The following is a 26,746-nucleotide window of genomic DNA, read 5'->3' as shown; positions in this document are numbered from 1 at the left end:
CAAGTAGATTATACATACCTACTTTCTCTTCTGAAACTCACTGGTACCATTGCCAGTCTTGAAGTCTTTCTCCACATAATTCCTTAGGTAGGGCACGTATGGAGAGAAGAGATTTGTTATCTACAGTTTGTTGTTGCATCAAAGGAAGTTGCAGATGCTCGGCGTGGATCTGATCCAATACTCTTTGAAGTCAATGAAAACCTTTCCCTCGGCCCCTCATTCAGTTCCCCTCTCTCAGTAGCTCCTTATGCAAATCATAGTCTATTTTGTGTATCTCTCCAACAAAATCAACATGTTTCTCCCAAGCATATCCCTTTGTGGAACCTGATAGCAAACCTTTCAAAATTCTTGGCATTCCCTTTTTCTGATGAAGCATGACTTGAAAGCAGATTAGAGCTATCCAAAGCGGGGGAAGAAGCAAGCCCTGACCCTGCAAACCTGTGGAAGTACCAATTACTGGAAGCTATTATCACACTGACTGCAGTAGGACTGCTCACCTGGGTAACAGCCAGAAGGAATAGGCCTCAGATAGGGACCTGCTGAAAATCACACACAATGCAAATGAATGCAGGCCACTTGACAGCAGAAGGTTGTCAGGAAGCCAAACTGGGAAAGAGCTGGCCAAACCTAAAATGAAATCATCTGCATTTGCAAAATACATAAGTAAATAAATAAACTTATGTATGGGAGTCTAGAGTACAAAAATCCTAGAAAGCTCAAGGCAAAACTGTAGAAAAAGCAGGCCAAAATTCACAGTACAAGCTAAAACTAAAAACTGGGGCAGCCCCACTTGTGATGACAGGGATGCAATCCTAATGTTTTGTGCCTTTTAAGATAGTCCTTATGTATTCATGTGTCGACAGCCCACCCTTCCCCCCCAGTTAAAAATCCAGGATACGGATTAAAGAGATAGCAGGTGGCAATCTAATTGCTATCAGTCTTATATCTGAACCTCTCATTTGCCACATAAACTCCCTACAGCTGGCTCTCAACCCTGTTTATCTTCATGGTTATTAGGATGGGTTCAAAGAAGGTATGGGTGTCAGATCCTCATTCGCACGCTGCCAAGGGCGGACAATGCAATTTGGGATGAGTTCGGAGAGGGGAGTACAGGTGGTATGTCCTGATGCAAGGAGCAAAGGTAGCACGCCCAGGGCACCAGCTAAGCGCCCGTGTCACCCTGCTCAAGAGGAATGATTTGTTGTAGGGCTCGGCATTCGCTTGCTGGTGCAGCTGACCGGTCCTGGCTGCAGCCTTGGGGCTGGGACGACTGGAGGGAGAGCTGATGTGGGCTCTTTTCAGGGCGCTTTTAGTGACAGCAGTGAGCTGGAAAGGCCGAGGGTGGCCGTTCCCCGAGGGGCAGCACGGGGACGGTGGGGCAGGCTCCCTCCGGCGCACCCCGCCTGTCAGGGCGATGGCAGGTGGCAGCACCCGGGCAGCACCGGGGGACACCCGGCTGCTGTCCCCACCGCACTGCCAACCCCTCCGGGCCCTCACAGGGAACCTCAGCACCTCCCGAGGGCCCCCCCGGAGCCGGCCGGGCGGCGGGGCCGAGCGCCATCCCAGCCCGCCGCCGTTCCGCTCGGCGTCGCGAGATGGCGGCAGAGAACCGAGCCCGGGCCGCGGCGCTGCCGGGGCCGGTAACGGGGCGAGCGCCGCCGGGCCGGTAGGGCAGCAGGGCGATTTTCAGGGAACCCGGTGCCGTGGCACGTCCCGGGACCAAAACACGGGGTTCGTGGCCAGAACCTCGGCCACATTTTCCACACTTCCCTGGCTGCCCGCCAGAAACGCGCCATTTCCTGAGGGCGACCAGCGGCACAGCCAAGAGGCCTGCGCCCAGGGGCAGCAGCTTTGGCCGATGGGGGCTGAAAATGTCAGGAAAATAAGTGTTTATATATATATAATAAGTGTTTATATATTATATATATATATATAATGGCAGGTTTACACGTGGCTGAACTGCCTCACAAGTCTGCTGCTCATACATTCCCTTTAGCACAAGAGAAGATCCTCAGGGCTCCATGGACTTCGGCTGGAAAACCTGCCTGGCTTCCATCCCCTGAGGAAGGGACGTGAAGCAAAAGCATCTTTTATAGGTCTCCCAAATACAATGTGTTGTTTACTGACCACTTGAAAATTGGCGTGCTCCCTTCTACTCTGCACCTTAGAAGCAAAGACTCAGTTTCCAAGGAATCACCAAAAGTGGCAGGCAGAGAGCTGTCCAGGAAAAAGAGTACATTTAATAAGATGGCTAGAATAAACTGGGTGCATTGTGAGGTTTGGGTATGTCTCTATTCACACGTAACAGAAGCTTGCTAGAGTTTGCCAGCCAAGTACACCATGGTTTCCTTCTGAACAGAGTACCAGTTAGCCCAGGACTGCAAGTTTTAGGCATGAATTTACTTACAGTCTGTTTTCCCATCTTCAGAAGTCTCTGGAGTTGGCCTCTGGAGGTAAAAGGTGGAGACTTCCCACACCCTCTGCATTTTATCTGCTGGCATTTTGATGGTAGAAGACAACATTTTATTTGAAAGGCAGAGCCTGAGTAAGGAGAGAGAGGAGGGAACAGCATGGCTAGCAAAAGGAGATGGCAGCTCTGGGCACTGGGAGGTTGAGTGTCAAGGGCAGAGAGGAGTCTAAGACAGGTGAGGGAGGGAATGAGGGGTCACCAAAATAAAGTGACATGGATGAGAAGTTTAGTAGGTAACTGGGATTAGTGAGGGAAGAAATTGGGGCTGCATTATCTGGGAGCATTCAGTAGCGTGTATAACCTGGATGAACTTTATGGCTCAGGCTGTTTGCTAACATGACACTTCAAAGCATTGGAGATATGCTCACCAAATGAACTCAATTTGCTTTTGGTAGCAGGGAAGAACCGGTGATGCCATAGCCAAAAGTACATCCTAAAATGTATTATTGTCCTTCAACAGCTATTCCCAAACAATTGCAGACCCCTAGAATCCAAAATACAGGGAGGCAGCATCTCTACCGTCTAAATAATGGAAAATCCATTGTGTGAAATACCAGGAAAAAGTCCTGGGAATGCAGGAGCTGAGCCATAAAGGCAGGCAGAGGATTTGAAATGAATGTTGGCATGGCATAAAGAGGGCACTGAATTCACACGCGTTCCCCTAAGCCTTTGTGTGCCAGTGCACAGGGCCAGCTCTTGCTACCCAGCCCCACAGCATTAATTAAGAGATTCCCACTCCCCACGAACAGGTGCAGCCCCACCCAAACAACAACGCTGCAGACAAAAGATTACAAATAAGGGCTAAATCCCTCTACTGTACATTGCAGTGGTGAGCAGGGACAGGTGGCCTAGGGTAATTCGGGTTCAGTCCTCATGCTGGGGTGGGAAACTGCAGCAGCTCATTTGGATCTGAACTATTACATGATAACTCCTTGTGGCTCTACTGATGTGGAAGCCGATGGAGGCATGGATTAAATCAAACAGCCCATATGTAACTGGCAGTGGAATTATTCCTGCAAATTTCGGACAGCTTGCAGATAAAGGCACAAACACTTGTTTGTTTAGTTATAATTGATCATAGAGATCTTGCACGTGAGATGAACATGAGTGTATGCATGCAGCTCAAACCCATGGGTTTATGGTGGTCATGAACCTTTGGGACTCATGATGTCTAGAAGAGATCTTGAGTATCTCAGTAACAAATAGGAGGCAGCTGTTATCCAATTTGATGTTTTATGGGCTCTTATGAGCCCATGGACATCAGTGACCTATCTGTAGATCTCGTGGAAGGTCATAATACATTTTGAGGCTGTGGGCAGCACGGGGGAGTTTCCAGTTTTGCATTCTGTACTAAGGGGTACATCAAAACCTTCTGTCTTGGGTACACGTGGTTGTGTTACCACAGATCTGAGTGCCTTGCAAGCTTTCATGTGGTTACTTCACAACACCCTGTGAGTCAAAAGTCTGTTCTCTGCACTTAATAGGTAGGGCTGAATTATAAATCTGGATTCTTCTCAATGAACAGAAACACCCAAACTAAAGTTTAATCAGTGCAGGTTCTCCTGGTAACTTTTAGAGAGCGATAAGTGTGTAAAGAAGGTACTCCAGATTTCAGTAGGCTTTGGAGCAATTAACTTTCTACCTTGTGCGCCTTGAGTAGTACTGAAAATCAGAGAGAATAAACATGGGCCAGTCTGCAAGCTAGGCACTTACATACTACAAAGCTTTTACTAGGCATTTGAACCTTTAAATGTCACAATGCCTTGTAAAACATGCAGCTGGCTAAAGATGAGACCTCTAACCTGAAGCTAAAAATTTTTGGTTCCTTGTATTGCCTAGGAAAAGGAAGTGGCATCTCCAAAGCCCAAATGACTCCATCTAAAGAAAGTTCCTGACTGAAGATGTTTTGTTACAACCTTCTTTTTTTTTTTTTTTTCCTTGACTTGTAATGAACAACTTAGGGATTCACTTATTTTAACACAGTTGTCCTATCCCATTCTTAATGCTCTCAAGGTATGCATGGTCTCCAGCTGAGCGTCCAGAAAGGTGCAAGTCTCCTGTGGGTCCTGTGTCATATCTGTGAGCCTCGGGAGGTGTCTTGGATGCTGTATAGTACTTAACATGATGATGGACCGCGTGTGTCATATTCCTGTGTGTAAGGACCTGAATCTGTCTCCTAATTCGTGTCCAGCTTTTGAGTGACTGAAGTTATAGGCAATAATGACTCCAAACCTAAGTCACTTGCATGAGGTCCCACAGGACATTGATGCCAGAAGCATGTGTTTACAATCCCAAAAAAGAGCAAAGAAGAGGATCCTGGGAAGTGTAAATCTATCAGCATAACCATGATAATGAGAGTCAATTATTAATCAATTTGTAAGCACAAAAGCGATAAGAAGGCAGTAACACATATCAAAAGGGATTAATCAAGAACATATCACTTCAAATTAATTCAGTGTCCTTATTTGAAGGACTAACTAGCCAAGTGTGTAAAGGGGTAGACGTGATGTGTGTTGACTTTGTTAGCGTCAAAAGACTTGCTCTTCTTATAAACAAAATTGTGTAATGAGATCTAAATGAAATAGGGATTAGAATGAGCACATCATGTTTGAATCATACGGAAGCACTGATCCGTGGCTCACAGTCAAAGCTGGACATACCAAGTGGGGTCCTGCACGCATCTGTTGTGGCCCTAATGTTTTCGACAGTAAATTGCTGGAAAAGGGAGTACATAATGCAACTCCTGGGAGCGTTGGCTGGGACAGGCCGGGAAAGGTTGATTTAGAGAACGGGATCAGGACTCGAATTGATCTTCACAGATTGGAGAGCTTGTCTGAAATCAATAAGCCTGAGTGTTATAAAGACAAATGCGAAATACAGTTTTAAGACAAAAGACAGACCAAATGCATGGGTTGTGAAATGGGGAATAACTGGTAAGGCAGCAATACTGCCGGGATGGGTTGACTGGCTGTTGTGAGCCACCCAGTAAGTAAAGCTAGATAAAACTCATGCAGAAAAACAAATGTTGTTTGGGGATATATTAGCAGCAGCGTCTTGGGTAAAACACTGAGGTAATTATTCTGCTCTACTTGGCACTGCTGAGGCTTAGCTTAAGTACAGTGTCCAGTTGTGGGCACTACATTTGAAGAAAAACTAGGGGAAAACAGCAGAGAACAGCAAAAAATGTTCAGATGTTTAAAAAGCACACTCTGAAGGGAAGGGGTCTTGCTTCGTCTCAGGAAGAGATTGTTGCGAGGTGACAGGATAGCAATCCTCATGATGAGAAAGGTGCTTCGAGAGAGGAGTGAACAATGTTCTCCTGTGCCTAGCAGAAGGTGGGCAGAGGAGAAGAGGTGCCAGGCGAGGTAAACAGCACAATTCATGTGTGGACAACTTCCAAAGAAAATGCAGCATCTCCTCGTGTAGATGTTTTTCATGTCCCTGGCTTGGTTAATAATTGGCCACAGCGATAAAAGCCTCAGGGCTAAATGGATGCCGAGATGTGGTTTTGCAATGCCTGAATTGTAGGTGCTGGGCACCCAGCCCCAAGGCTCCCGAGATGGTGAGAGGCAGGTGATCAACAAAGAATGCAAGAGAGAGCCAGCGGGCTTAGCAAGGAGCAAGGGGTTTGAAGGCACCTAACTCTGGGCTGGAGAAGAGCCTCACTGCACCTAGAAGTGGAGACTGAGGGATCTCCACTGGAAATCCTTTCCTTGAACTCAATGACCAAGGCAGGTCTTCGTAGCTAAAAGTCATCAGGAGAGTTTCCATGTCTTGTTACAGCCGTGACTATTCAACAAAACACCACCTGTGTAGGATGCTTCCTCAGGAGCAACACTGGTGGGGTGCAACATTAGCTGATGAGAGAATCCAGAGGAATATGAACCCCTCAGGTGCTTTTAGGCCTTTTCAGGCTTTTCCTGCACCTCTAAGTCTTGTACCCGTTTCCAAAACTGGAATCATCCATTCAAAACTCAACTCTACCGAACAGGTCCTAATAATTTTAATAAAACTACTTGCTGCTTAAGTTCTAACAGCCATTAGACAAATTCACAGAAGGGAGAGAGATCTGTTAAGAGCTCTTAGTCACACAGAAGCAGTCTCTGCAAAAGAAGTCCCCGAGCTCTTACCACTGTCTCAGAGGGGTGAGGGAACTGGATGGACCCATGCCATGGCCCAGGGTAGTCACCTCTTTGTTCTTATGGAGTCAACGGAAAATTTTCTTGAACACTTTCAGAACAAAAGAAGGAATCTGCTAACAACATCTAACAAAGTCACAGAGCAGGAAGGGCATCTCAGCGCTGAGGAGTCTTGAAAAAATCATCAGGAGGAAGTCTACGGCTGCGAGTAGCAGAATGACAAAGAAGAAAGTAAATCCAGTACTGAGGTCATGCACTCTGAGAGTGTGATAAGAACACGTACGAGGGCTGTGGTGTCTGTAGTCCTTGCCAGGCAGAGAAGAAAAAAAAGACCTTGGGGCACTAGTTAATGACCAAGTGGCTATAAGCCACTGAAGGAACATGGCCATGGCAAGAGTAAATATTACCCTCGTGGTACATGAGGGCTGTTGGCAGAAAAGCAAGGGCTGACGGCATTCTCCAAGGAGCTGTGAGGACTCTCATGGACAAATGCGTAAAACTACAGATCTGGTTGTCCCAGAAGATCTTAGGAAAGGTCAGGGAAAGGTGATTTAAATCTGTCTAATACCGAGTATGCTTTGCTTACCTTGTCAAGATGAGAGCCAGGAAGAAACTGTAAATAAACCTAAGGGACGTCCTGTGGGCGCAGAGTATGGGTTTCTTAATGGGAACCCACACTTGCACAAGAACAAATGATCATAAATGAGGGAGGAAATTAGAGAACAGAAAGAGTCTCTGGCACACAAAGAGGAGCGATGAGAGGAAAAACTTAATTCTATTTAATTTAGTGCTTGATATACTTGTGGAAATGACAGTGGTTGTTTACAGGAATGGAAAAATGTCCTATCATCCATTGGGACAGGGCTCAGCCTGGAGAAATCGTCAGGAATAGGAAAAGTGAAGCCCAGCCACCGTGCCTCCTTCCAGCTGATGCCAGGGAGCCTCGCTACCCGCTACTGAACACGCTACAGCACGGAGCTTGCGCTTCCCCTTGTCACCGGCTTCGCATTTTCAGCCGTCACCTGCTTTGCTTTGTCGTCAGCAAACCCTCCTGCAGGCACGACAGCGGTCCTGTGCAGGTCCTCAGCTGGGGGATCCTGCAGAAGGAGAGGACAGGAGAGGAGAGGAGAGGAGAGGGGAGTGCGGCCGGGGTCTGCCGCGGGGACCCTTTCCCCCTCCGGAGCGCTGCCGTGCGCGGGGCTCCTTATCGAAATGTCCCCGAGCTCGGCCGCCCCCCCTGCTTTAGATGAAACTAGCGTTGCGCCCCTCTGTTGTCAGGCCGATTTAGAAGCCGACGAAACAGTAAATTGTTGGTGGAAACGTAGGGCAGCTTTGTGCTCTGCCAAGCAGGTGCCTGGCGGTTTTAGTCAGGGGTTGGTAAATTTACAAGAGCGCAGTGGACGTGCCCTCCCCAGGCTATTGTGAAATCCAGGGGCGAACAAAGGAGAACGTGAATATTCACACAGCCGCCTTTCAGCGTGTGGCATTTCTCCGCAATGTTTAAAGCACTTTTTTTTTTTGGTCCAAAAAAAAAAAAAAAGAGGCAGAAAACAAAATCAGAAAGTACCTGTTTGCGTTTTAAAGCGCATGGAAATCATCCGTGGGCAACCATATAATTTGATTTGCTAAGCAATCTGCGAGGCGATTGCACATCATTTATAATGTTCATTGAGCATTTTGCTTAATTGTGTCTCTTTTTGTAAAGGCAGCACAGCCCCCTCCCGGCTGCGGGCGGCACAAGTGGCGAGATTCCCATGGACGGCAGCTTTGCCGCAGACAAACGCCGGGCTCGGCCGAGGTTTTTTCCCAAGCGGGACGGGCTGCTCGGGCCCGACTCGCACGTCTGGGGGCAGAAAAAGAAAAAAAAAAGAAGGGGGGGGCTCAGGTACGAGCTCGCTGCCAAGCCCCCTCCTCTCGCCGCCCCGGCAGGTGCTGCCCTCCCAGGCGGCGGCGGGCGCGGCGCCCCCGGCTGCCCGACGGGGCGGGGGTGCTCGCAGCGACGGCGGGGGCTGCGGGGCGGCCCGGGGCCGGGAGGCTCCGAGGGGGCTGAGATGGGTTTCCCGGGGACTCGGGGAGCCGCGACAGCCACCCCCGGCCGGGCACGGGCAGGTGGTCCCGGAGCCACCCCAGGGGGAGCAGGGCAAGAGTGGGCACCGCGGCCGCGCCGAGGGGTTGGGGAGGAGGGAGTGCGGGGGTGGGGAGGAGGAAGGCTGGGGATGGAGAGGAGGAAGGCTGGAGGATGGAGAGGAGGAAGGCTGAAGGATGGAGAGGAGGAAGGCAAGAGGATGGCGAGGAGGAAGGCAAGAGGATGGCGAGGAGGAAAGCCGGGGGATGCGGGAGCGGAGCAGCGGCAGCCGGCGGGGAGCGAGCCGCCCGGCCGCACCTCGCCGGCCGCACCATATAATTTGATTTTCCCCCGTGCCCGCAGATCGATTGCAGCTCATTTGTTACATTCAGCGGCTCCTCGGGGCGGGGGAGCGGGGGGGAAAGGCGGGCCGGGGGAGCCCTCCCTCCGCCCCCCGCCCGCCGCCCGCCGCCGGCACAAGTGTTGGGATTCCCATGGGCTGCGCCTGCTCTCCAGCTTGCCGCGCTGGCACCCCGGGCCGTGCGGCCGACAGAGGGGGGTTTGTAGGCTCGCTGACCTCCGCGATCTCGCCTTGAAAGAGCCTGAAAGGAGGCTCTTTACGCTGCATTACCAGCCAGGCGCCCAGGTACCAGCGCCGAGGGGAGCCCGACCCCGGCTGCAGGTGCCTCCTCTCCTCCCCACGGCGCAGCGCTCGCCCCCACGAGCGGAGCCGAGGGGGGAGCGCCTCGTCCCCGCCTTATTTATGGCCCTCCCGCGGTGGAGGGGGACGGGGCGGGCTCCCCGCAGCCTTCGTCTCTCGGCCAGGCAGCGGCGGAGGGCTCGGCAGCCTGTGCGCCCTGCCGGGGCCGGCGGCCACGCGTGGACGGGGAGGGCTGCGCTGGTGGCCGTGGGGCCGCTCGCCTCCCCCTCGGGACGGGGGAAGGGGGGGGTATTAAAGTGTAGCGGCAGGAGGCGGGCAGCGCCCCCCCGGTGGTGCGCTGCGGTAAATCGCTGTTTTAAGGGGAAAGGGGACGGGGGAGATGCTGTGTTTTCAATTAGCCCAAGTGCCGCTTGAAATCAGGGATTGCTTTGCGTTACCCTTTCCTGCCAAAATGCCATTCGTACAGGTGTTGGGGCAGCTATGGGTTAGTCCTTTAAAAGACCCCTGCTTCCCTTCTGCATCACTAAGTGTACCACTGAAAGAGCCCAAGGAATCACAATAGGAGCCGGTGAGTTTTATAATCTAGTGAAAAAGAAAAAAAAAAAAAAAAGTCATACTCTGTGTTTGCCCCATTGCGTCTCTGTGGCCTCCGGACCTCTGAGCTAAGCAGGGACTGGCAGGGTGAAGGTCTGCAGAAGGAAATGAGGCAGAGCCTGCACGAGAGAAGGGGGAACTGCCCCCGCTGGTCTTGCCACGGCCCTGGCCTGGTGGCTTTGGGTTTGCGATGGGAGTCAGAAACACGTGCGGGTAACAGGAGTAGGAGCTGGATGGGTAACCCCACAGACATCTCTTAGGACACCTGGGGCCTTACCTTAGCTCCAGACAAGAGGGTTCGTTATCCTAGAATATCACACGGGTTTGGAAGTGCTTCAGAAGGCTCTGGACCAAAAGGCAGTGGACGGGCCACGGACCTGGCCCCGACACTTGTGGTTCTGCTGCCCTTTGGGCTTCGCTGCCGCTCGCCCCGTTCCACCTGTGGTTCCAAAACGGGTACCCGCAGTCGGGACAGGTCTCCCAGCCCCTCGGGACACAACAGTGCCCAAAGCGGTCCCACGGTGGGCGCGCAGCTGGGGGCTGAAGTCGAAGCTGCGGGGGGAGCTCGGGGAGCGCGCAGCATCCTCGGGGTGCCTCCGGCGAGAGGCAGCGAGAGCGAGCGGTGCTGCTTCCCTCCTCCGAGGCCCTTCTCCCTGTCCCTTGTCCCTGTCCCCTGTCCCAGCCCCACCCCAAGACCTCCTGGTCACTTGGCCAGCCCCGTCGAGGGGGCTGCCGGGCGGGCTCCTCTTGTGCTCCTTGCCTTTTGAAGGGGAGCAAGCATGGCCCTTTGGGAACCCCTCGCCCCTTCCTGCACCCGAGGAATAGAAATAGCGGAGTGCTGGGCGCCCGTCGAACAATTTTTTTGCCGCAGGGCCATGCCGGGCAGCCTCGCTGCCGCCCCGGTGTCCCGACGGTGGGCGACGGCTGGGACGCGGCATTTGCCACACCGGCGGTGCTCGCCCAGGTGCATCGGCCCGGCCGGGGCCGCGCTGCTGCTGCCTCCCCCTCCTGCTTTTTCGCAAGTTTCCTTCTCGTAAAGTCTTGGGCAACCCGAGGGGAGAGGTCCCCGCGTCAGGCTGCTCGCTGGGGATGCGGCTGGGTCCTTGCTGCACGGAGCTGCCCCCGCAGCGCCCCGCGGGCACGGCTGAGCTCGGCGCGGCCCCGGGTGCCGCTGTCCCCGAGCGGAGCCCCCAGGGACAGAGGTTTCGTCCCCTCACCGGGCCCTGCACACGCAGGTGTCCCGGCGAGGGAGAGGAGGCAGAGGCACCACGCGTCCCCTAACGCCCCGGGGCACCGCTGTGGGCAGAGATCTGCTGGGTGCGGGAGGTTTGGGGAGTCCCCAGCAGTTTGCGATAGTCCCCGAAAACCTTTTCGCTGGCAGCCCGTGAGTGCTGGACTCGGGTGCTCTCAATGCTGGCAGCTCAGCGCGTTTCCAGAATATCCCTCTGCTCGCCCCGAGGGCCCCGGAGTGGCTTTGGGACACCCACTGCCTCCCCAGAATGCCCTCCTTTCCCGACGGAGCGGCCCTACAGGGTCTCTCCAGCACCCCACCTACGTTTTATGTCCCTCTGGTGTCGTGCCACGACCACGGTGCGACGACAGTCAGTGCCCAGCGTGGCGGGGTCACCCCGGCCACCTGCGGCCGCGCACCGGGGGGACGCGAGCAGCCCCCGCGCACCGGGAGCGCGCCGGGCAGAGGCGGCCACCCTGCTTTTTTCCTCCTTCTCCATCACCTCCCGCAGCCGCCGGGCTGGGCTGTCGGGAAGATGCTTCGCCACCGCGTCAAGGAGAAATGTCCCGGCAGGGGACAGGGACAGAGCGCTGGGAGAAGGCTGGTGGCAGGGGGAAAAGGGGGGAAGAAAGGAGAAAAAAGGGAAAAAAGGGGAAAAAGGGGGAAAAGGGGGAAAAGGGGAAAAAGGGGAAAAAAAGCCTGTTTCTGGGGATTGGCCCCGCTCTGGATCCCGGACTGCGTGACGTGCAGCAGGACACGGAGCGCGCTGCAGGACGTGAATCAGCTCAGGAGTGTGCGGTGACAGGGGCCACTCGAAGTCGTTTGCTCAACGACCTTGAACGCTTCTTCAGTTCAAAGACCGACCCGAAGGCTCGCCACCCGCGGGGCCGCGGGGCAGAGGGCCCGGCGCCAGCGGCGTGGCCAGGAAATCCCCCGGAGCTTTGTCCCGGGGGCTCCGGAGCCCGGGTGCGCCCCGTCGGGGCACGGAGCCGGGCGTCTCCCGCGGGGTCCCAGCCTCCCTCCGCGGGGTCGAGGCTGCCTCCAGGCGAGCACGAAGGCTGCCCACTGCCCGGCCCCTCTCTCGTGGGATGCCCCGGCTTCTCGGGGAGGTTTCCTCCCTCCCGGCCCGGTTTTTTAGCGCGGCCCGTCGGACGGCAGGGCTTTCCAAGAAGTCGCCGTGCAAAGCTCTTTGTTCCCCCCCTGTGACTCACACGTTTTCCCCGGCGTTATCACGGTGCTGTCAGGCGCTTTGAAGTCGGGTCATTTATTATTTTTGCGGAGCTGGCCCTGTCTTGCTCTGCTGATAGAGCGGGGTGCCTTTCCCTTCGGGGTTTGATCTCTGCCCGCGCTGGTAGAGCGCTGGGAAGTCGCTTTCGATCAACCTCGACAGCCTTTACCGGGCGGAATATCGCGGCGCTAATGCCAGAGATAATCCTCCCCTAATCTGCCGGGTAATCCATTTCACCCCGGTGAGAATTTGCAGCGCTTTCATCAGTGAGAGTCGCTCGGGGAATTATTAACCGAGCCGCCGCCGAACGAGCTCCGAGTTCCGAGGGGGGCGATCGGAGCGGGGGGAAAAGGCGAAAGCCTCCGCGCCGGGGCTGGAGGAGCCGGGGGGATTCATTCGGGAGCCGCTCCGTGCCCGGCCGCCCGGTGGGGGACCGCGGGGCGCCCCGGGGCCGCTCCCTCGACGCGCGGGGGGCGCCGTCGGGGCTCCCGCACCCCCGCTCAGCCCCGGGCCTGTGGGAGCCGGGCTGTTGGGGGGGGGGCTGCAGCAGGGTCCCCCCTCGGCGCTCCCGACGGCGCCGCCCCTCTCCCGCGGGCAGCCCCGACGGGTCCCCGCGTCCCCGGCAGCTCCAGCCCCGACGGGGAGGGACGGGAGGGGAAGGAAGGGGGGGGACAAGGGGGGGGGGGCGTCTCCCCCGCGCGGCGCTGATTGGCTGCCGGCGGCGGTCACTGGCACGCGCCCGGGGATGTCGCTATAAGGCCCCTCGCGTGCCGGCCCCGCCGCGCCAGCCGGCTCCGGCCTCCTCCCCGGAGAGCGGCGGCACCGGGCCCGGCCGGGCGGGGAGGGGAGGGGCGGGGAGGGGAGGGGAGGGAGGGAGGGCAGGGGAGGGGAGGGGAGAGGGGAGCGCCCCCCCCCTCCGCCGCCAACGTCTCCGCCGCCGCTCGCGGTCCGTCGGGAGCCGTCGGAGGCGCGCCCCGTCGGGGCTGCCCCCCCGCCCCCCCCCCCCCCCAACCCCGGCCCGCGGCACATGGAGACGGTGCTGCTGGAGCACTTCCCCGGGGGGCTGGACTCGTTCTCCTCGCCCCCCTACTTCGACGAGGAGGACTTCTTCCCCGAGCCCGCCCCGCGGGAGGCGCTGGGCGCCGACGGGCTGCTGGAGCCCGACGTGGACTTGCTGAGCCGCCAGCTGCAGGAGTACTACCGCGACGGCGGCGACCCCGACGGCGGCTACTGCTGCGAGGCGGCCGCCGCCGCCTTCCCCCCGTCGCCCGCCTCGCCCGGCTTCGCCTACGAGTGCTGCGGGGCGGCGGGCGCGGCGCTGCTGTCGCCGGGGGGGCGGCTGCAGGCGCTGGGCTCGGCCAAGCGGCGGCGGCGGGTGCGCTCCGAGGCGGAGCTGCAGCAGCTCCGGCAGGCCGCCAACGTGCGGGAGCGGCGGCGGATGCAGTCCATCAACGACGCCTTCGAGGGGCTGCGCTCGCACATCCCCACGCTGCCCTACGAGAAGCGGCTCTCCAAGGTGGACACGCTGCGCCTCGCCATCGGCTACATCAACTTCCTCAGCGAGCTGGTGCAGTCCGACCTGCCGCTGCGCAGCGCCGGCAGCGAGAGCCCCAGCCAGCCCAAGAAAATCATCATCTGCCACCGCGGCACAAGTAAGTGAGCGGCCCCCGGCCCGGCCCGCCCCGTCGCGGCTCCGCAGGAATGCGGCGCTCACCTGCGCGGCCGCGCAGCGGGGCGGCCCCGGCAATAACCCTCTGTCTCTCTCCTCCCCTTCCCCCCCCCCTAAAATAAAACCCCAACCCACTACCCACCAGGATCCCCCTCCCCGAGCGACCCCGACTACGGCCTCCCCCCTCTGGCCGGCCACTCGCTGTCGTGGACTGACGAAAAGCAGCTCAAGGAACAAAACATCATCCGGACAGCCAAAGTGTGGACCCCCGAGGACCCGCGGAAGGTGCCCAACAAAGCCTCCCTCAACGACATCGAGAACGAGCCCCCCTTCGACTTCGTGGCGTGAGGGTGGGCTGCGCGCCGCCCCCGCCCTGTACATGCTGTACGTGAAGACCTCTGCTGTAAATTAAGATTCAGACTCTTAAGGGCAATCAACTTTATTTATCTATTTATTACGGAGTAGACACAATGAGGTAGAATCGTCTGTTCTGAATGTATAATTTATATAATTTATCCTGATTTTTTTTTTTTAAGATATGCAATAGTTTTATTCCACCAGCACCTTTTCGGAAAGGAAAAAAAATAATAATAATAATAACGCCGGAACCTGTGAAAATAATTTATTGCCGCACGTGGACTCTTCCTGTGTTTGTTAATAATAAACCCGGAGCACACCTTTCGGAGCCCTGTGTTTGGGGGAAGAGGCTGCGGGGAGGGAGGGAGCCCCGGCGCAGCCCGGCTCCGGTCCCAGCCCCTGCTCCACCGGGGGCGGCCGCTCTTATAGGGCCGGGGGGCTGGGGCGGGCGGGGGGACACTTTCCCCTTTCTCTCCACCCCTTTTGCCGTCCCCTGCCCAAGTGTTTCCAAGTGATGTCTTTGTCTGACTTCAGGACGTCCCCTCCTTTCAGCGCCTTCGCTCCGCTTGGGGTTTCCAAGCAGAAAGAGCCCCCCCGGTCCCCGCGAGCCCCCCCCCCTCCCGCCGCCCCGTACCCCATCTCCACGGTCACGGGGATGGGCTCCTCGCCCCCAGCAAGACAAAGCTGTCCCCAGAAATCCCGGGGAGGGGAGACGGGGCTGCCCCCACCTGCGGAGCATCCCCCGCTGTCACCCTGGGAACGCCGCAGTGTCGGGGGGGGGCCACACACACAAGCCGTCGGGCAACTGGTGGCAGAGGGGCTCTGCTGGGGGGGGCTGCACCGCTGCACGGGGCCGGGGGGGCCGGCCCTGCACCTGCCCGGGGGCTGGGGAAGGGGAGGGGGCTGCAAATGCCACTAGCGAGGGCCGGGGGAGCGGAGGGGGGGCCCGGTGCTGGGGCGGGGGGCTCGGCCCGGCGCCGCAGGTGCTGATTTTCCCGTGGCACCCGCGGCTCGGCCCCGACGGCTCGGCACAGCCCCAGATGCCCGGGCCGGGCAGGCAGCGCTGGGCTGTCCCGGCGGCTGGGAACGGCCCTGGTGAGCCAAGGTATAATTACTGCTCATCACACACCGTGCATCATCTCTCGCTGTCGTCTTCCTCCCCCCCCTCCCCTTTTTTCTCTCTCTTTTTTTTTTTTTTCAAAGCTGCCGCAAAGTGGGAGCAATATGTTGCGTGCATGCTAATTGCATTAACCTAGATAGACACAGTTAGTTCCCTAGCGCGGATGGCATGGATCTATTCCAATAGCAATTAGAGGAGCTACTTACCCACACAAACACGCCGAAGCCGGGCCGGGAGGGTGGCTCGGGGGGGCGGGGGGGGCTTCGCTTATTTCTTTGCTGGTTTGCACCGCGAGCTGAGGCTGCCCCGGCCGCGAGCCTCGCCCCGTCCTGCGGCGGGAGGGAGGCGGTGGGCACCGGTGTCGTTGAACTTAAACGGGGCTCTTTGAGGGAGAAAAAGAGCCGACCTATAATTCGATCTTGTCCTGTATTAGGACCTCATTAAACACAGAAAGTCGCTTTGGCACAAATGCTTCCATCAGGCATGTAATCTCATTACACTCATTAGAAAGTCAAATGTTAGTCGGACTTCAGCTTAATTATAAGTTATGGAAGTGTTGTACCGCTTCCTTCTGTCTGTAGCCCCGTCCGTCTCAATTGGCTTTGGTGAGGCGGTACCCCACAATTAAAACACTACAATCATTGTTATGTGGCACCTTTTCTTTGGCGTGCCACTTTTTTTTTTTTTTTTTTTTTTGTGATTCAATGCTTCAACACATCCTTTAGTATGGTGCAGATGAAGCGGAAGAGCCGGCCTTCGCATGTAAAACACCAGGGTCTCTATCTTGTCACTCTCCCGTCTTGACTTGGCAAGTCCCTTTAAACGCAACCTTCAAAGAGACTGACAGCCCCTTTTGACTTACTCCCGAGCCATTCACCCCACAAAATCCCGCAGCACAAGGCTCCGCGGAGGCGCCTCTCCGGGTCCCCTGCCCGGAGGGAGCCGCCGGCACCCGCACGCCCGGCTCGCAGCGTTTTGCGGCAGCCCCGGGGGGGCTTTTGCGGGCCGGCAGCACGGCTCGGCACGGCGCGGGGCAGCGCGGGGCAGGAGTGACTGACGGCCATTCACCCCCCCTGCCCCCCCGCCTGTCCCCTTTTCTTCCAGCAGCCGCGACCAGGGGCGGCGCGGCGACCACCGCCTCTCCAGCGCTGCCCCCTCCCCGGCCGAGTATCGCCCTTTGCGCCCCGGCAGGGGCTCCCCCCGGCCCCGCTGCCCCGCACCGGGACGCCCCGGTCCCCGTCGCCCCCCCCAGACCCCGCACCGAGCCCTCCGGGGGCCGCCCGCCCCGCAGCCGCCGTGCCCCGACGGCGCCCCGGGGGGACGGGGGCGGCCCTCCCGGGCCCGGGGAGCAGCCCGAGCCCCCCTTTCTTTGGGAGAGGGGGCACCCCCGAGGGCCGGGCTGTACGTCGGGGCGGGGGGGCACTCACGGGAGGGGAAACGCTTGGACGGGCTGGGGACGGGGCCACGGGGGGGTGAAGGCACTTAGCAGCGCCTCGCTTCCCGCAGGCTCCCGGCGTGCGGGTGGTGCTGTCCTCCGGGGCCCAGCGCCGCCCGCGGTGCTCCTTAAAGACACCTTAATCCCCCCAGGGGGGCCGTCTAAAACCCACATGAGTAACAAAACCGAAGAGGAGAGCGGCGGGGCGGGCGAGGCGGAGCGGCGGAGGCAGCGCCGTGCCCGCCCCAGCACCCGGGAGAGCGGTGGGAACGGGTGCGGGCTCCTCCGGCGGGGCTGCGCGCACGGAGGGGCTCCCCGGGGCGCTGTGAACCCGGCCGGGCGCCGTTCCCATGGCCTCCGGGGGGCCGAGGCGGGCGAGGAGCCTCGCAGCCCGGCGAGCCCGGCCCGAGGCGTCCCTGGCTGGCACCGAGGAGCAGCTGCGAGGTCGGGCCAGCCACCGGTTGAGTGCGTGTCCCCCCGGTAAATCTCCCTCTTTCCCCAAGCGGGCTGCAGCCGGCCGGTGGGAACGGTCCTAAATAACCGGAGGACAAGCCGCGCCGCCGGGACCTGGAAGCTCGGGCAGGGGGCGATTCCCACGACGGGGCCGGGGGCTGCCAACAGGTGCTCGGCTCCGGCGGAGGGCGCCGGGGGAAGCCGGGGAGGCTGAGCCTCGCTGCCAGCAAGCAGCCTGCTCCGGCGCCTCCGGCTTTACATGGCGTGGAAGCCGCAAACAATCGCAATGATATCTTTATTGCTAGGTTCATGTCCTGGGCTATAACATATCAATCCCTGTCGTGGTTCTCTAGGATGCACCTGGTATTTCAAACTTGTTCTTTTTGTGCTTCTGGGTCCTGGACTGCAGCTGCCTAAAGCAAGCAAAGAGAGAGGCCCTTACAATGTGTCCAAGACGTGTTGGCATGGTTTGCTTGTCTTTAATGTACCATTAACCATTGTCTTTACACAATATGGGAACTGTAAAGCATGACATGTGTTATAATAAAACACATTTTCAATGATACACTTGGACTCGGAGCTGGGATGCAAGCAAACAAACAGGCCCAAATCTTGTTTTGTCTCCCTTGCTAAGCCTACTGGCAATTAAACTTAAGACCACTGCTTTCCCCTGATCAGCCAATTAAATTTTATGTCTCCTAATTTTTCACATAGAAAAAAAGTCTCGGGGCTGGCCCCTAAAGACATTGATTTTCTTGCTATCACCTGGCGCTCAGACCTTAGTTCCATTTATCAAGAAGGGAAACGTCAGGCGTTACATAAAGTGACTCTGTTACCATAAGGCTCTCACCATCCTGCCCTATTGTTTTCCCTTGTTAATAACTCATTACCAGGATTTAACAAATCAACCATTACATATGTTTTGTGTCTCCATATTTTGATCCGTACGATTAAGCAGATGTTACGATTGAAAATTGAAAAGTCCAAGGCTACTCTAGTCTGAAAGAAAGAGGGCAGCCTCAAACAACGAGCTAACAATGAGATTCAGAAGATCTTCAGAAAAACATTTACGACCAATAAACAGACTCCAACCTGCTCCATTTCAACCATTGTGCGCCTTTGGGGAATAATTAAGTTTAATAGGAATAGGTCCGCGGGGTTTTCAATGCCAAGCCCACAGGTGCGGGGTGGCACGATGAATGATTCGCCTGATTTTTGCCAAGCTCAAGGGCCCTTCTCGTGGACTTGCGAGCAGATACAAAATATTGTCATTTCTTTTAATTCACGGCATTACTTTCAGGCCGAACAAAGGGGCGGGGGGGATGAATGGCTCCGGCTGTAAATGAAGCGCGCCCGGGCGGGCGGCGCCGGCCTCGCCGGAGACCTCCCGGCGGGGCCGAGCGCGCCGCGGCCGCCGCAGCGCAGGGGCCGCCCCGCCGGGCACGGCGCCGCCCGCGCCGCCCCCGCGCCCGCCCCGCGCCCGCGCCCGCGCGCGCCGCCCCGCGCCCGCGCGCGCCCCCGCGCCCGCCCGCCGCCGCGCGCCCCGCCGCGGGACCGGAGGAGCCCGCGAGGGCGCGCGTGCGCCCCGCCGCTCTCCCGCCGCCCCCGCGCCGCCCCCGCGCCCGCCGCCGCCCCGACGGGGCGGCCCCGCGCCGGGGGAGGCTCCCGGCCGCCGCCCCCGCCGCCGCCCCGCCGCCGTCGGGGCCCCCGCGGGCGGCGGCGGGCGGCGGCGGAGGGGCTCTCCCGCCCCGCCGGGCCGCGTTGCGCATGGAGGTCTCCAAGAGGGGGCCCCGCTGCCGGCCGCCCCCGGCCGCCGCGGCGCCGCCGCTCCGGAGCGCCGCCGGCGCCGCGGGGGAGCCCCGGGGGCCGCCTCGCCCCGGGCCGCCGCGCCGCGCCGCAGGGCCCCGCGGGGAGGCCGCCCCGACGGCCGGAGCGGGGCTCCCCCCCGGGCGGCCCCTGGGGCGGCGGCGCCGGCTCCGGAGGCAGCGCTCGGCTCGCCGCCCGCGGGCGCGGCGCCGCTCGGGGCCGAGAGGAGCCCGGCGCCGGGGGGCCCCGCGGAGGCCGCCGCCCCCCCCGAGCCGCCCGCCGCCCCCCGCCGCCTCCGCCCGCCGCCCCGGCCGGGCTCAGCCCCGGGCATCCTCCCCGTGCACCCGCTCCGCGCAAGGCGTGCCGCCGAGCGGCTTGGAGAGCCCGGGGGAGGCCCGGCCTCGCCGCGCACGCCGCGGACCGGGCGCCCCCCGGGGCGGGGCAGCACCTTAGAGGCCACGCGGGTGGGCGCTCGCCGCCGGCCCCCATGCCCCCCGACGGGGGCCCCCGCCCCTGTTGCCGCCGCGGGGCGCGGGGAGAGGGCCGGCCGGAGCGGAGCCCTCGGCGGCGGGGCTGCGCGGCCGGGGGGCGGGCGGAGGAGGGCTGCCGCGCTGCGAGGTGGCCGCGCCGGGCGCCCCGTCGGTTGCCAGCCCCACGGAGCACCCCGGGGACGGGGCCGAGTGGGGGCGGCCGGTCTGAGCTGCTGCCACCCGCGCTCCGGCCCCGGTTAAAGCAGGGACCCGGCCGACATCCTCCGCCCGGCCCCGGATATTCCCCTCTGGACGGCGGGCGGGGCCCCCCCCACGGCTCTACGGGTCCCCCCCGACGGCGCCGGCCGCGGCCCCATCCCGGGCGAGGCACCTCGGTGCGGCCGTCGATGAGCGGCCCGGGGAGAGCGGGGCCGGCCGGGGAGCGCCCCCGCGGGTACCGGTGCAGCTCGGACAGCCCGGCTGGTGCCTGCCCGCCGCCGGTGGCCCGGGGCCGACGGATTTTGGGAAGAGAAGGAAAGGGAGAAGCGGGGGAGGGGCTGGGGGGGACTGAGGGCTGAGTCGGAGCGGGGGTGGCGGCGGGCAGGCGACGTCCGTGCCGAGCGGCGGCGGGCGCGCCCCGACGGGGCGGGCGGCTCCTCGGCGCCCCGCAGCCCCCTCAGCGACCTGTCCGCCACGGAATTAGCCCCAAAGTCGCCTCCTAGGGCTTTTGTTCCCCGCCACCAGCCCGGAGACGGGCGCTGCGGGACGGGCTCTCGACGGCCGCAGCTCCGCGCCCCGTCCCCGCCGGGCCCCGACGGCTCTGCCCGTGCCCCGCTCCAGCAGCGCTGCGCCATGCATCACTGTCACCGCGCCGGGTGACGGATGGGGCGAAGGCGCGGAGCCCTCTCCAAGGTCAAGTTGAAGATCCTGGTGGCGGTGGCGCTGCCGCCGGTTGAAGCCGAACAATGCCCGTCGGGGGGACGGGGGGGGGCTCCCCGCCGCTACGTTTTACGCCCCCCCCAAACCCTTTCCCGGTCCGTGCCAGGCGTTTCTGCGAGGGGAGCTGGGGCACGGCCCGACGGGACGGGACGGGACGGGTCGGGGCGCGGAGCCGCAGCGCTCCGGGCGCTCCGGGCCGGGCCAAGACGGACCGAGCCGGGCCGAGCCGTGCCGGGCCGGGCCGCGGAGCTCCGGTCTCGGGCACACGCGTGGCCGCCGCCTCGGAAATCCTCCTCGGCCCGTTTTAGTCCGCGGTCAGCACGAGTTTTGCAAGCGGAGCCCGGCTGAATAAACACTTCGCCCTCGTCTCCCTCTCGCTCGCTCTCGCTCCGTGATGATTGATATTTTTTATTCAGCCAACTTTTATTTACCTTGCAAAAATGTTCGGGACAAATGTGATAAATTACAGATATGCAAATTTCTTTGAATGGTGTTGTAAGTGTGTCTCGCTGGAGCTGAATAAGTCCTTGCAAGTCGGTCTGCGCGCACTCAGGACCCCAGGGAGCTGATCAAAGCACCCTTTCTCTTTCATCCCCAGTATTCTCCTCCAAACTATTTCGATACAATATGTTTCCATGATGCACTTAATGTGCTAGGGACACAGAACTCATTACAACCTAGCTAGTTCTGCCGACCCCTTTGTTCAGAGGCATAAAGTTAAAAAAAAAGGAGGGGTTGAGGGGGGAGCTCTGCTAGTTGCCAGCTTTCTGAAATGTTAAAGCATGCGTCATTTTTCACCAGGTCTCGTCTTGATATCCTCAAAAGACAAACTATGAAACCGGCCTCAGCCCTTTCTGGCATTAATTACACTGCTGTCCAGCCGATCTGTTTTTCCTATTATATGCATTTCTCAGCAGGGATTTTTTTTTTTTTTTTTTGCAAGACTAATGCAGCTGCGAGTCGATGTATGAATGCATTTTATCAGTATAGAAAAAAAAATCAGTGGAAAGGCTGAAAAAGATGTCAAAGTGTCCGCCGACGTTTTTCTTGCCTGCCCTGTGTTTGTGGCAGTGGCTTTGGGAAAGCGTTTCGGACTGCCCTGTTACGGTAATTGTGTTTGCCTCGATTTTTTCCTGTCTACTCGGAAGGGAAAAATCTCAGCCGGAGGCTGCTGAAAGCAGGTTGCGTGTTTATGGGATGCCGATGCTCCCAACCAAATCTTTTCTTGCCGGGGAGACACTTGCAAGTTTTGGGGGGGAAATAGGTGGAAATGAGCAGCCCCGGGTTCGGGGCGAGCCATTTCAAGCCCACGGCGAGGTGGCGGCTGTTCGGGGCAGTGAGTGCAGCGGGGTGACAGTAAGAAATCAACTCTATTTCAGCGGATGGCGCGTTTGTTTATGGGGTGATTGGTTGACGGAAATGGCTGGCAGCCAGTTCTGGGAAAGATTCCAGACCTGACTCCGATTAACCCTCTCTGGTGAAACTCTGCTGGAAACCAACTCACCAGCAATTGCCATTAATCTACTTACTAATTAAGCCAATTCATTTCTAAAGGAGAAAAATTCCTTTCTTTGGCCAAACTGATGGGAGGAAATTTGAAAGAAGCGCCAAACTGTGTAACTGTAATTCAGCCAAGGACTGCTAAAACAAGGTGTTGATATATAGCTGGAGATTTAAAACAAGTTTCTAGGGCAACAATCCTTTGGAGACGGTGGTACATAGTGCATAGTAGATGAAGCTCGAATAATGGTGGACTGCAGTGTGCAATTGTACGGACATTGGTTGGAACCAGGACTGCTTTTCCCAATTAAGCCGTTCAGGTCTTTTACTCCTCTAATAATTTATCCGCCCCGTTTGAACGCTTCAGCCGTGGGCGACAGCTACAAAGGGCGTCTCAGCCGGGCCCCCCAAAACACGGCCGCGGAAATAGGGTCGGGATTTTGCCCGCCACCATCTCCATCACCTCCCCGCTCCCCTCGCCCGCAGGGTCCGGAGCGGCCCGAGGGCGGGCGGACGGACGGGCGGACGGACGGACACACGCCGCCCCCGCAGCCGGCGCTGCTCGGGAGGCTCCCAGCGAGGCGGGGGCAGCTTTTATCGAGGTCTCGTCTTCGGGCGAGCGACGTTTTGCTCCTGGAGAGAGCAAAGGCCGGGGAGGCGACCTCCAGGGAGAGCCAGGCGAGGCCCGAGGCCGCGACGCGGCGGCCCCGAGGGCAGGGCGGGGGGGGGCCCGCAGCCACCTCTTGCCCCGCTGGGTGCGGGGGGAGGTGGCGAGGGGTGAGGCGACCCGAAAGCACCCAAAGGGGCCGGGGCAGACCCGGGGGACCTTCCCCCGCCGTTTGGGGACCCCGCGTGGGGTCCTGCCCCACTGGTGACCCCCCCTCGCTCCGGGCCCTTTCCCCTTTCTGCCGACCCCCCCGGGTCCTGCCGGGGGTGCGGGGCCGATCGAGGCTCAGAGTGGGGGAAACGGGCCCGGCGGGGACCCCCCGACGGCCGCCCCGGCACCGCCGTGCCCGCCCCTCGGCCACCGGGCTCGCCGGCGGGCGCACAAAGGGCGCAGCCCCTCGGGGTAAATGCCGTGCGAGCGGTGACAAATTCAAGGGCGGATAGCTTAAACTAAGTGTAACCGTTCCCCCCCTGCTTCGTTTTTCAAGGTGCGGGGCGGCGGAGGCAGTTGCAAGAGCAACAAATTAAAGCGTTCACTGCAGCCGTCTGCGGACAAGGAGGCGGCGGTCAAAGCGCTCAACGGGAGGCAGGAGGATGCTGAGCCCGGCACGGACCGGCCGCCCTCCTGCAAAGCAGCGGGGCTGTGCTGAGACCAGGAGCCCTCGGGGACCGCCGCACCGCCAGGGAGAAGGTCCTGGAGAAGGGGAAGGTCCTGGAGAAGGAGCAGGACCTGGAGGAGGAGCAGGAGCTGGAGAAGGAGCAGGTCCTCCTCCAGCAGCCGCTCAGGAAAGGAAGGTGCCCGGCCATGGGCAGCACAGTGTGCGCTCTTATCTCCTGCAAACACCGAACTTCGGGCATTTAAGTCTCTCTCCGAGATCATAAAAAATAGGACGCGATATCCTAAAAAGACTAATGACATTTCACAGGTAATGCAATTTAGAACGAAACACTTCCATGTTTTCTTTTCCAACAATGTGCATTTTTGTAAACTGCTATAAATTGCAATTCAAAAGCCCTGATCTCGCCATCCCCAATCATTTTTTATACTGATCAAATGAATGCAGATACTCCCATTTGGGAGGGGCGACATGACATTTCACTTGGCAGTTCTAAACAGGTCACAGACCTTTCACAGACCCTAAGGCAGTGGGAGGGAGCTCTTTACGAAACCGTGTAACCAAATCAAACCAATGGTTACCCCTTTTCAATACCATTGGAATGGTTTGCACAATGCTATTCACATAGCAGCAGAGAAACTGAAAGGATGGTCATCCAATGGAAATTTCTTTTCTTTTGTTTAAACTCGCAGAGCTCAAAAAATACTAGAAAACAATTACTTTTTTTTTTTTTTTTTGGTAGGACAAAAAGATAAACCCTCTACATAGGGCCCGTACGGGAACGCGGCAACCCTCGGCGTGCCGAGATGTTTGTACACATCTAGGCACACATATGTGCGAGGGGATGTACATTTCTCGGGGATGGGGCTTTGTTTGAAGCCATAGGCACAAAGACACAACATGGCTGCCCTGGAGATGACCTATTGCTTTCAAGTTGCTTGAACACATCAGAATTTCTATTGTCGAGGTTGATTAATTGAAACTGATAAGTTACCATGAATAAAGATTGTTTTTCTGTTTAATGTGGTGGGCCTGATTTGGTAAATGCTTCATTCATGTAGCCTTGCAGCGCAGCATATGGGCAAGATTCATTCAGTATCGCAAACATATACAATTTACTATGCTTGTATGGTCACAGCCAAAAGGCCTTTCTATTTTAATGACGAACTTTGAATGAAAAATTCCATTTAAAGAGTCACTAACGTTAAACGCGGGCTTGTAATTTATTCTAGCTGCCGGCTGCCCGGGGACGGAGCAGCCCCGACGGGACGGGCAGCGCCGCGCTCCGGCCGCTCCGAAGCCTCTCGGGGCCGGGTCCTGGCTCCCGCAGGCGGCCACGGCCCCACTCGCGGCTCTGTCCCGCGTGGGACCGCCGCTGGCCGCCGGGGGACCCCGCACCCCCTCCAGATTAGGGAGAAGCAGCAGGGTTCGCCCCCAGCGTGGAGCTCCCACGAGGGTGCTGGTGATGCTTGAGCAGGGAGGGAAGCCCCACTACGGCCAAAAGGATAACAATAATAACAACAACAACAACAACAACAACAACAACAACAACAACAATAATAATAATAATAAATAATAATAATAATAATAATAATATTTTTGCCACGTTTTAAACTTCTTGAGTAGGTTCCCTCGTTTTCCCCCGCTCACGATGGATAATTTAAAATGGTCTCAAAAAAAAAACCAAACAAAAAACGCGGTGCTCGAACTTGACCTCGCTTCTGCTGGCAAGCCGGTGCCGTTTTCCCCGTCCCCTGCTCCCAGAGCACCGGCAAACAAAGCCTCGGCCACGGGGGAACCGGGCGGAGGGGGAGGCGATGGTGGCGAGGTCCCCCTGCCAGGAGGGGACCTTCGCCGCCGTCCTGCCCATTCGCCCCGGTCCTGCCCATTTCAGGCGCTTCGCAAACTGAATTTAACAAAATCAGCATCTTTGCCGGGCAAAGTAGAGCCTGTGCGCCCTCACAACTAACTAATTAAACGTGGGGTCGAAATTGACGGAAAAAAAAAATCCCTTGAAAGAGCCCTTTCAAGCATTTTTTAAAAATATGACCCCTTAACCTCTTCTTCCTCGATTGACAGAGTAATTTGAAGCAGCAACAGTGCAATCTATCAAAATAAGTTGTGTTACTCCTGTAAATCAGATATCGATGTTTGAGCTTTCTCCCGCTGACAAGCTGTAAAGGCTCCCTGTTATTCCCTGTTTTATCTCTGAGCTTCTTGTCTTTTCTGCTCATTAAGAGCCGGTCTACAGATTACAAAGTCAATAGATGCAAACACCGGACTGTGAGAAAAATCTCCCTGAGTACATAAAAATCAACAGCAGTGGATGCTGTACAATGGAAAGCATAGATGTTTGGAGGTGTGCAGGTTTACCAGCTTCAAACAAGAGCGACGAGAGCAAATATTGTGGCAAAGCTTCGCCTCCCAGTGTTGCGCTCTTCCTCTGGTCGTTCCTACAGGCCGATCTTTACGCACCATCTTATGATCTATGTGCCATGTATAAGTGATGTGCCGTCAACTTTAGAGGCAGATTTAGTGAACGGTTCAGCTGAAATATGCTTTACAGGTGTTTTTGGGTTTCCCACGCAAAACCACAGCACTAGTTATCAGCCACCTCCAGCGAAGTGCATCTGGGTGTGGTGGGTGAGTGCAGACTGTCCTGTACAGGGGTGACCGACCTCCCTGGGGCTTGTTCACTTCGCTCCAGCTCTCCGGGGGATCCTGGACCCCGGACGGGTCCCTTCGGTTGCTGAGAAATGCCTCTAGGTGCGGACATTTAGTGTTTTCTGCCTTAATGCACCAGGGTTACGGGCGCATTTTGTTAATGCTGAAATTTAAACGTTCCCAATACCCTTCTGTCCGTGCTTAGGCATTACAGAGGGACTGAGGTTAAAAGCAGACAAAACCCTCGGCCCCATCCCCTCTCCATCCCCAGGAGAGGGCACTGAGCCATGAGCAGGCAGAAGCGCGCAGCTGGATGAGCGGGGGCGAGCTGCTGAACGCCGCCTGGTCATTTGAATAACACCGCTGCAAACCTCTGCAGGCAGCATTTTGTACCGGCTTGGAAACTGGGGGGAGGAAAAAAAAAAAAAAAGAAAAGAAAGAAAGCAAGCAGGCGTGTGCCTGGTGCTGGCACCGCCTGCATCGCCTCGCCCGGGGCGCCCCGCTCCCAGCACGCCGGGGGGGGACCGGCCCCCAGGTGCCTGCTGCTCCGTGTCTTCGGGCACAGAGCGATCGCCGCCCTGGGACGATCCCTCCCGTGGAGCATAAAAGCTGTTGGTGTGGCTAGCGAGGCGGCGCTTACCTCTTGGAGTTGTAACTGGTTT

The 26,746-nt window shown here is 58.2% G+C and overlaps 2 protein-coding genes across 2 annotated transcripts; both read left to right on the top strand.

The window, feature by feature from the left end:
* Positions 1–1,414: 1,414 nt before the first annotated feature.
* LOC136789859 (collagen alpha-1(I) chain-like) lies at positions 1,415–12,366 on the top strand. The gene is made up of 3 exons (XM_066991010.1): positions 1,415–1,873; positions 8,315–8,494; positions 10,699–12,366. Exons 1-3 carry the CDS (start codon positions 1,415–1,417, stop codon positions 12,364–12,366), a joined length of 2,307 nt encoding a protein of 768 aa, XP_066847111.1.
* A 1,049-nt stretch (positions 12,367–13,415) lies between these two features.
* On the top strand, positions 13,416–14,464 carry PTF1A (pancreas associated transcription factor 1a). Its single transcript, XM_066991226.1, has 2 exons — positions 13,416–14,040; positions 14,203–14,464. Exons 1-2 carry the CDS (start codon positions 13,416–13,418, stop codon positions 14,403–14,405), a joined length of 828 nt encoding a protein of 275 aa, XP_066847327.1. The 3' UTR covers positions 14,406–14,464.
* Positions 14,465–26,746: the final 12,282 nt, after the last annotated feature.

Source organism: Anser cygnoides, chromosome 2, assembly GCF_040182565.1.
Source record: "Anser cygnoides isolate HZ-2024a breed goose chromosome 2, Taihu_goose_T2T_genome, whole genome shotgun sequence".
NCBI classification, from domain to species: Eukaryota; Metazoa; Chordata; class Aves; order Anseriformes; family Anatidae; genus Anser; species Anser cygnoides.
This window is presented reverse-complemented; position numbering and strand designations above follow the sequence as displayed.

What these genes read in the sequence shown, in the direction of transcription:
- LOC136789859 (XM_066991010.1), top strand. Translation starts at nt 1,415, where the DNA reads ATGGCAGGTGGCAGCACCCGGGCAGCACCGGGGGACACCCGGCTGCTG. An exon ending in GGCCGATGGGGGCTGAAAAT is followed by an intron (nt 1,874 to 8,314) that starts GTCAGGAAAATA and finishes CTTTTTGTAAAG; the next exon opens with GCAGCACAGCCCCCTCCCGG. An exon ending in AAAAGAAGGGGGGGGCTCAG is followed by an intron (nt 8,495 to 10,698) that starts GTACGAGCTCGC and finishes TGCCTTTTGAAG; the next exon opens with GGGAGCAAGCATGGCCCTTT.
- PTF1A (XM_066991226.1), top strand. Translation starts at nt 13,416, where the DNA reads ATGGAGACGGTGCTGCTGGAGCACTTCCCCGGGGGGCTGGACTCGTTC. An exon ending in CATCTGCCACCGCGGCACAA is followed by an intron (nt 14,041 to 14,202) that starts GTAAGTGAGCGG and finishes ACTACCCACCAG; the next exon opens with GATCCCCCTCCCCGAGCGAC.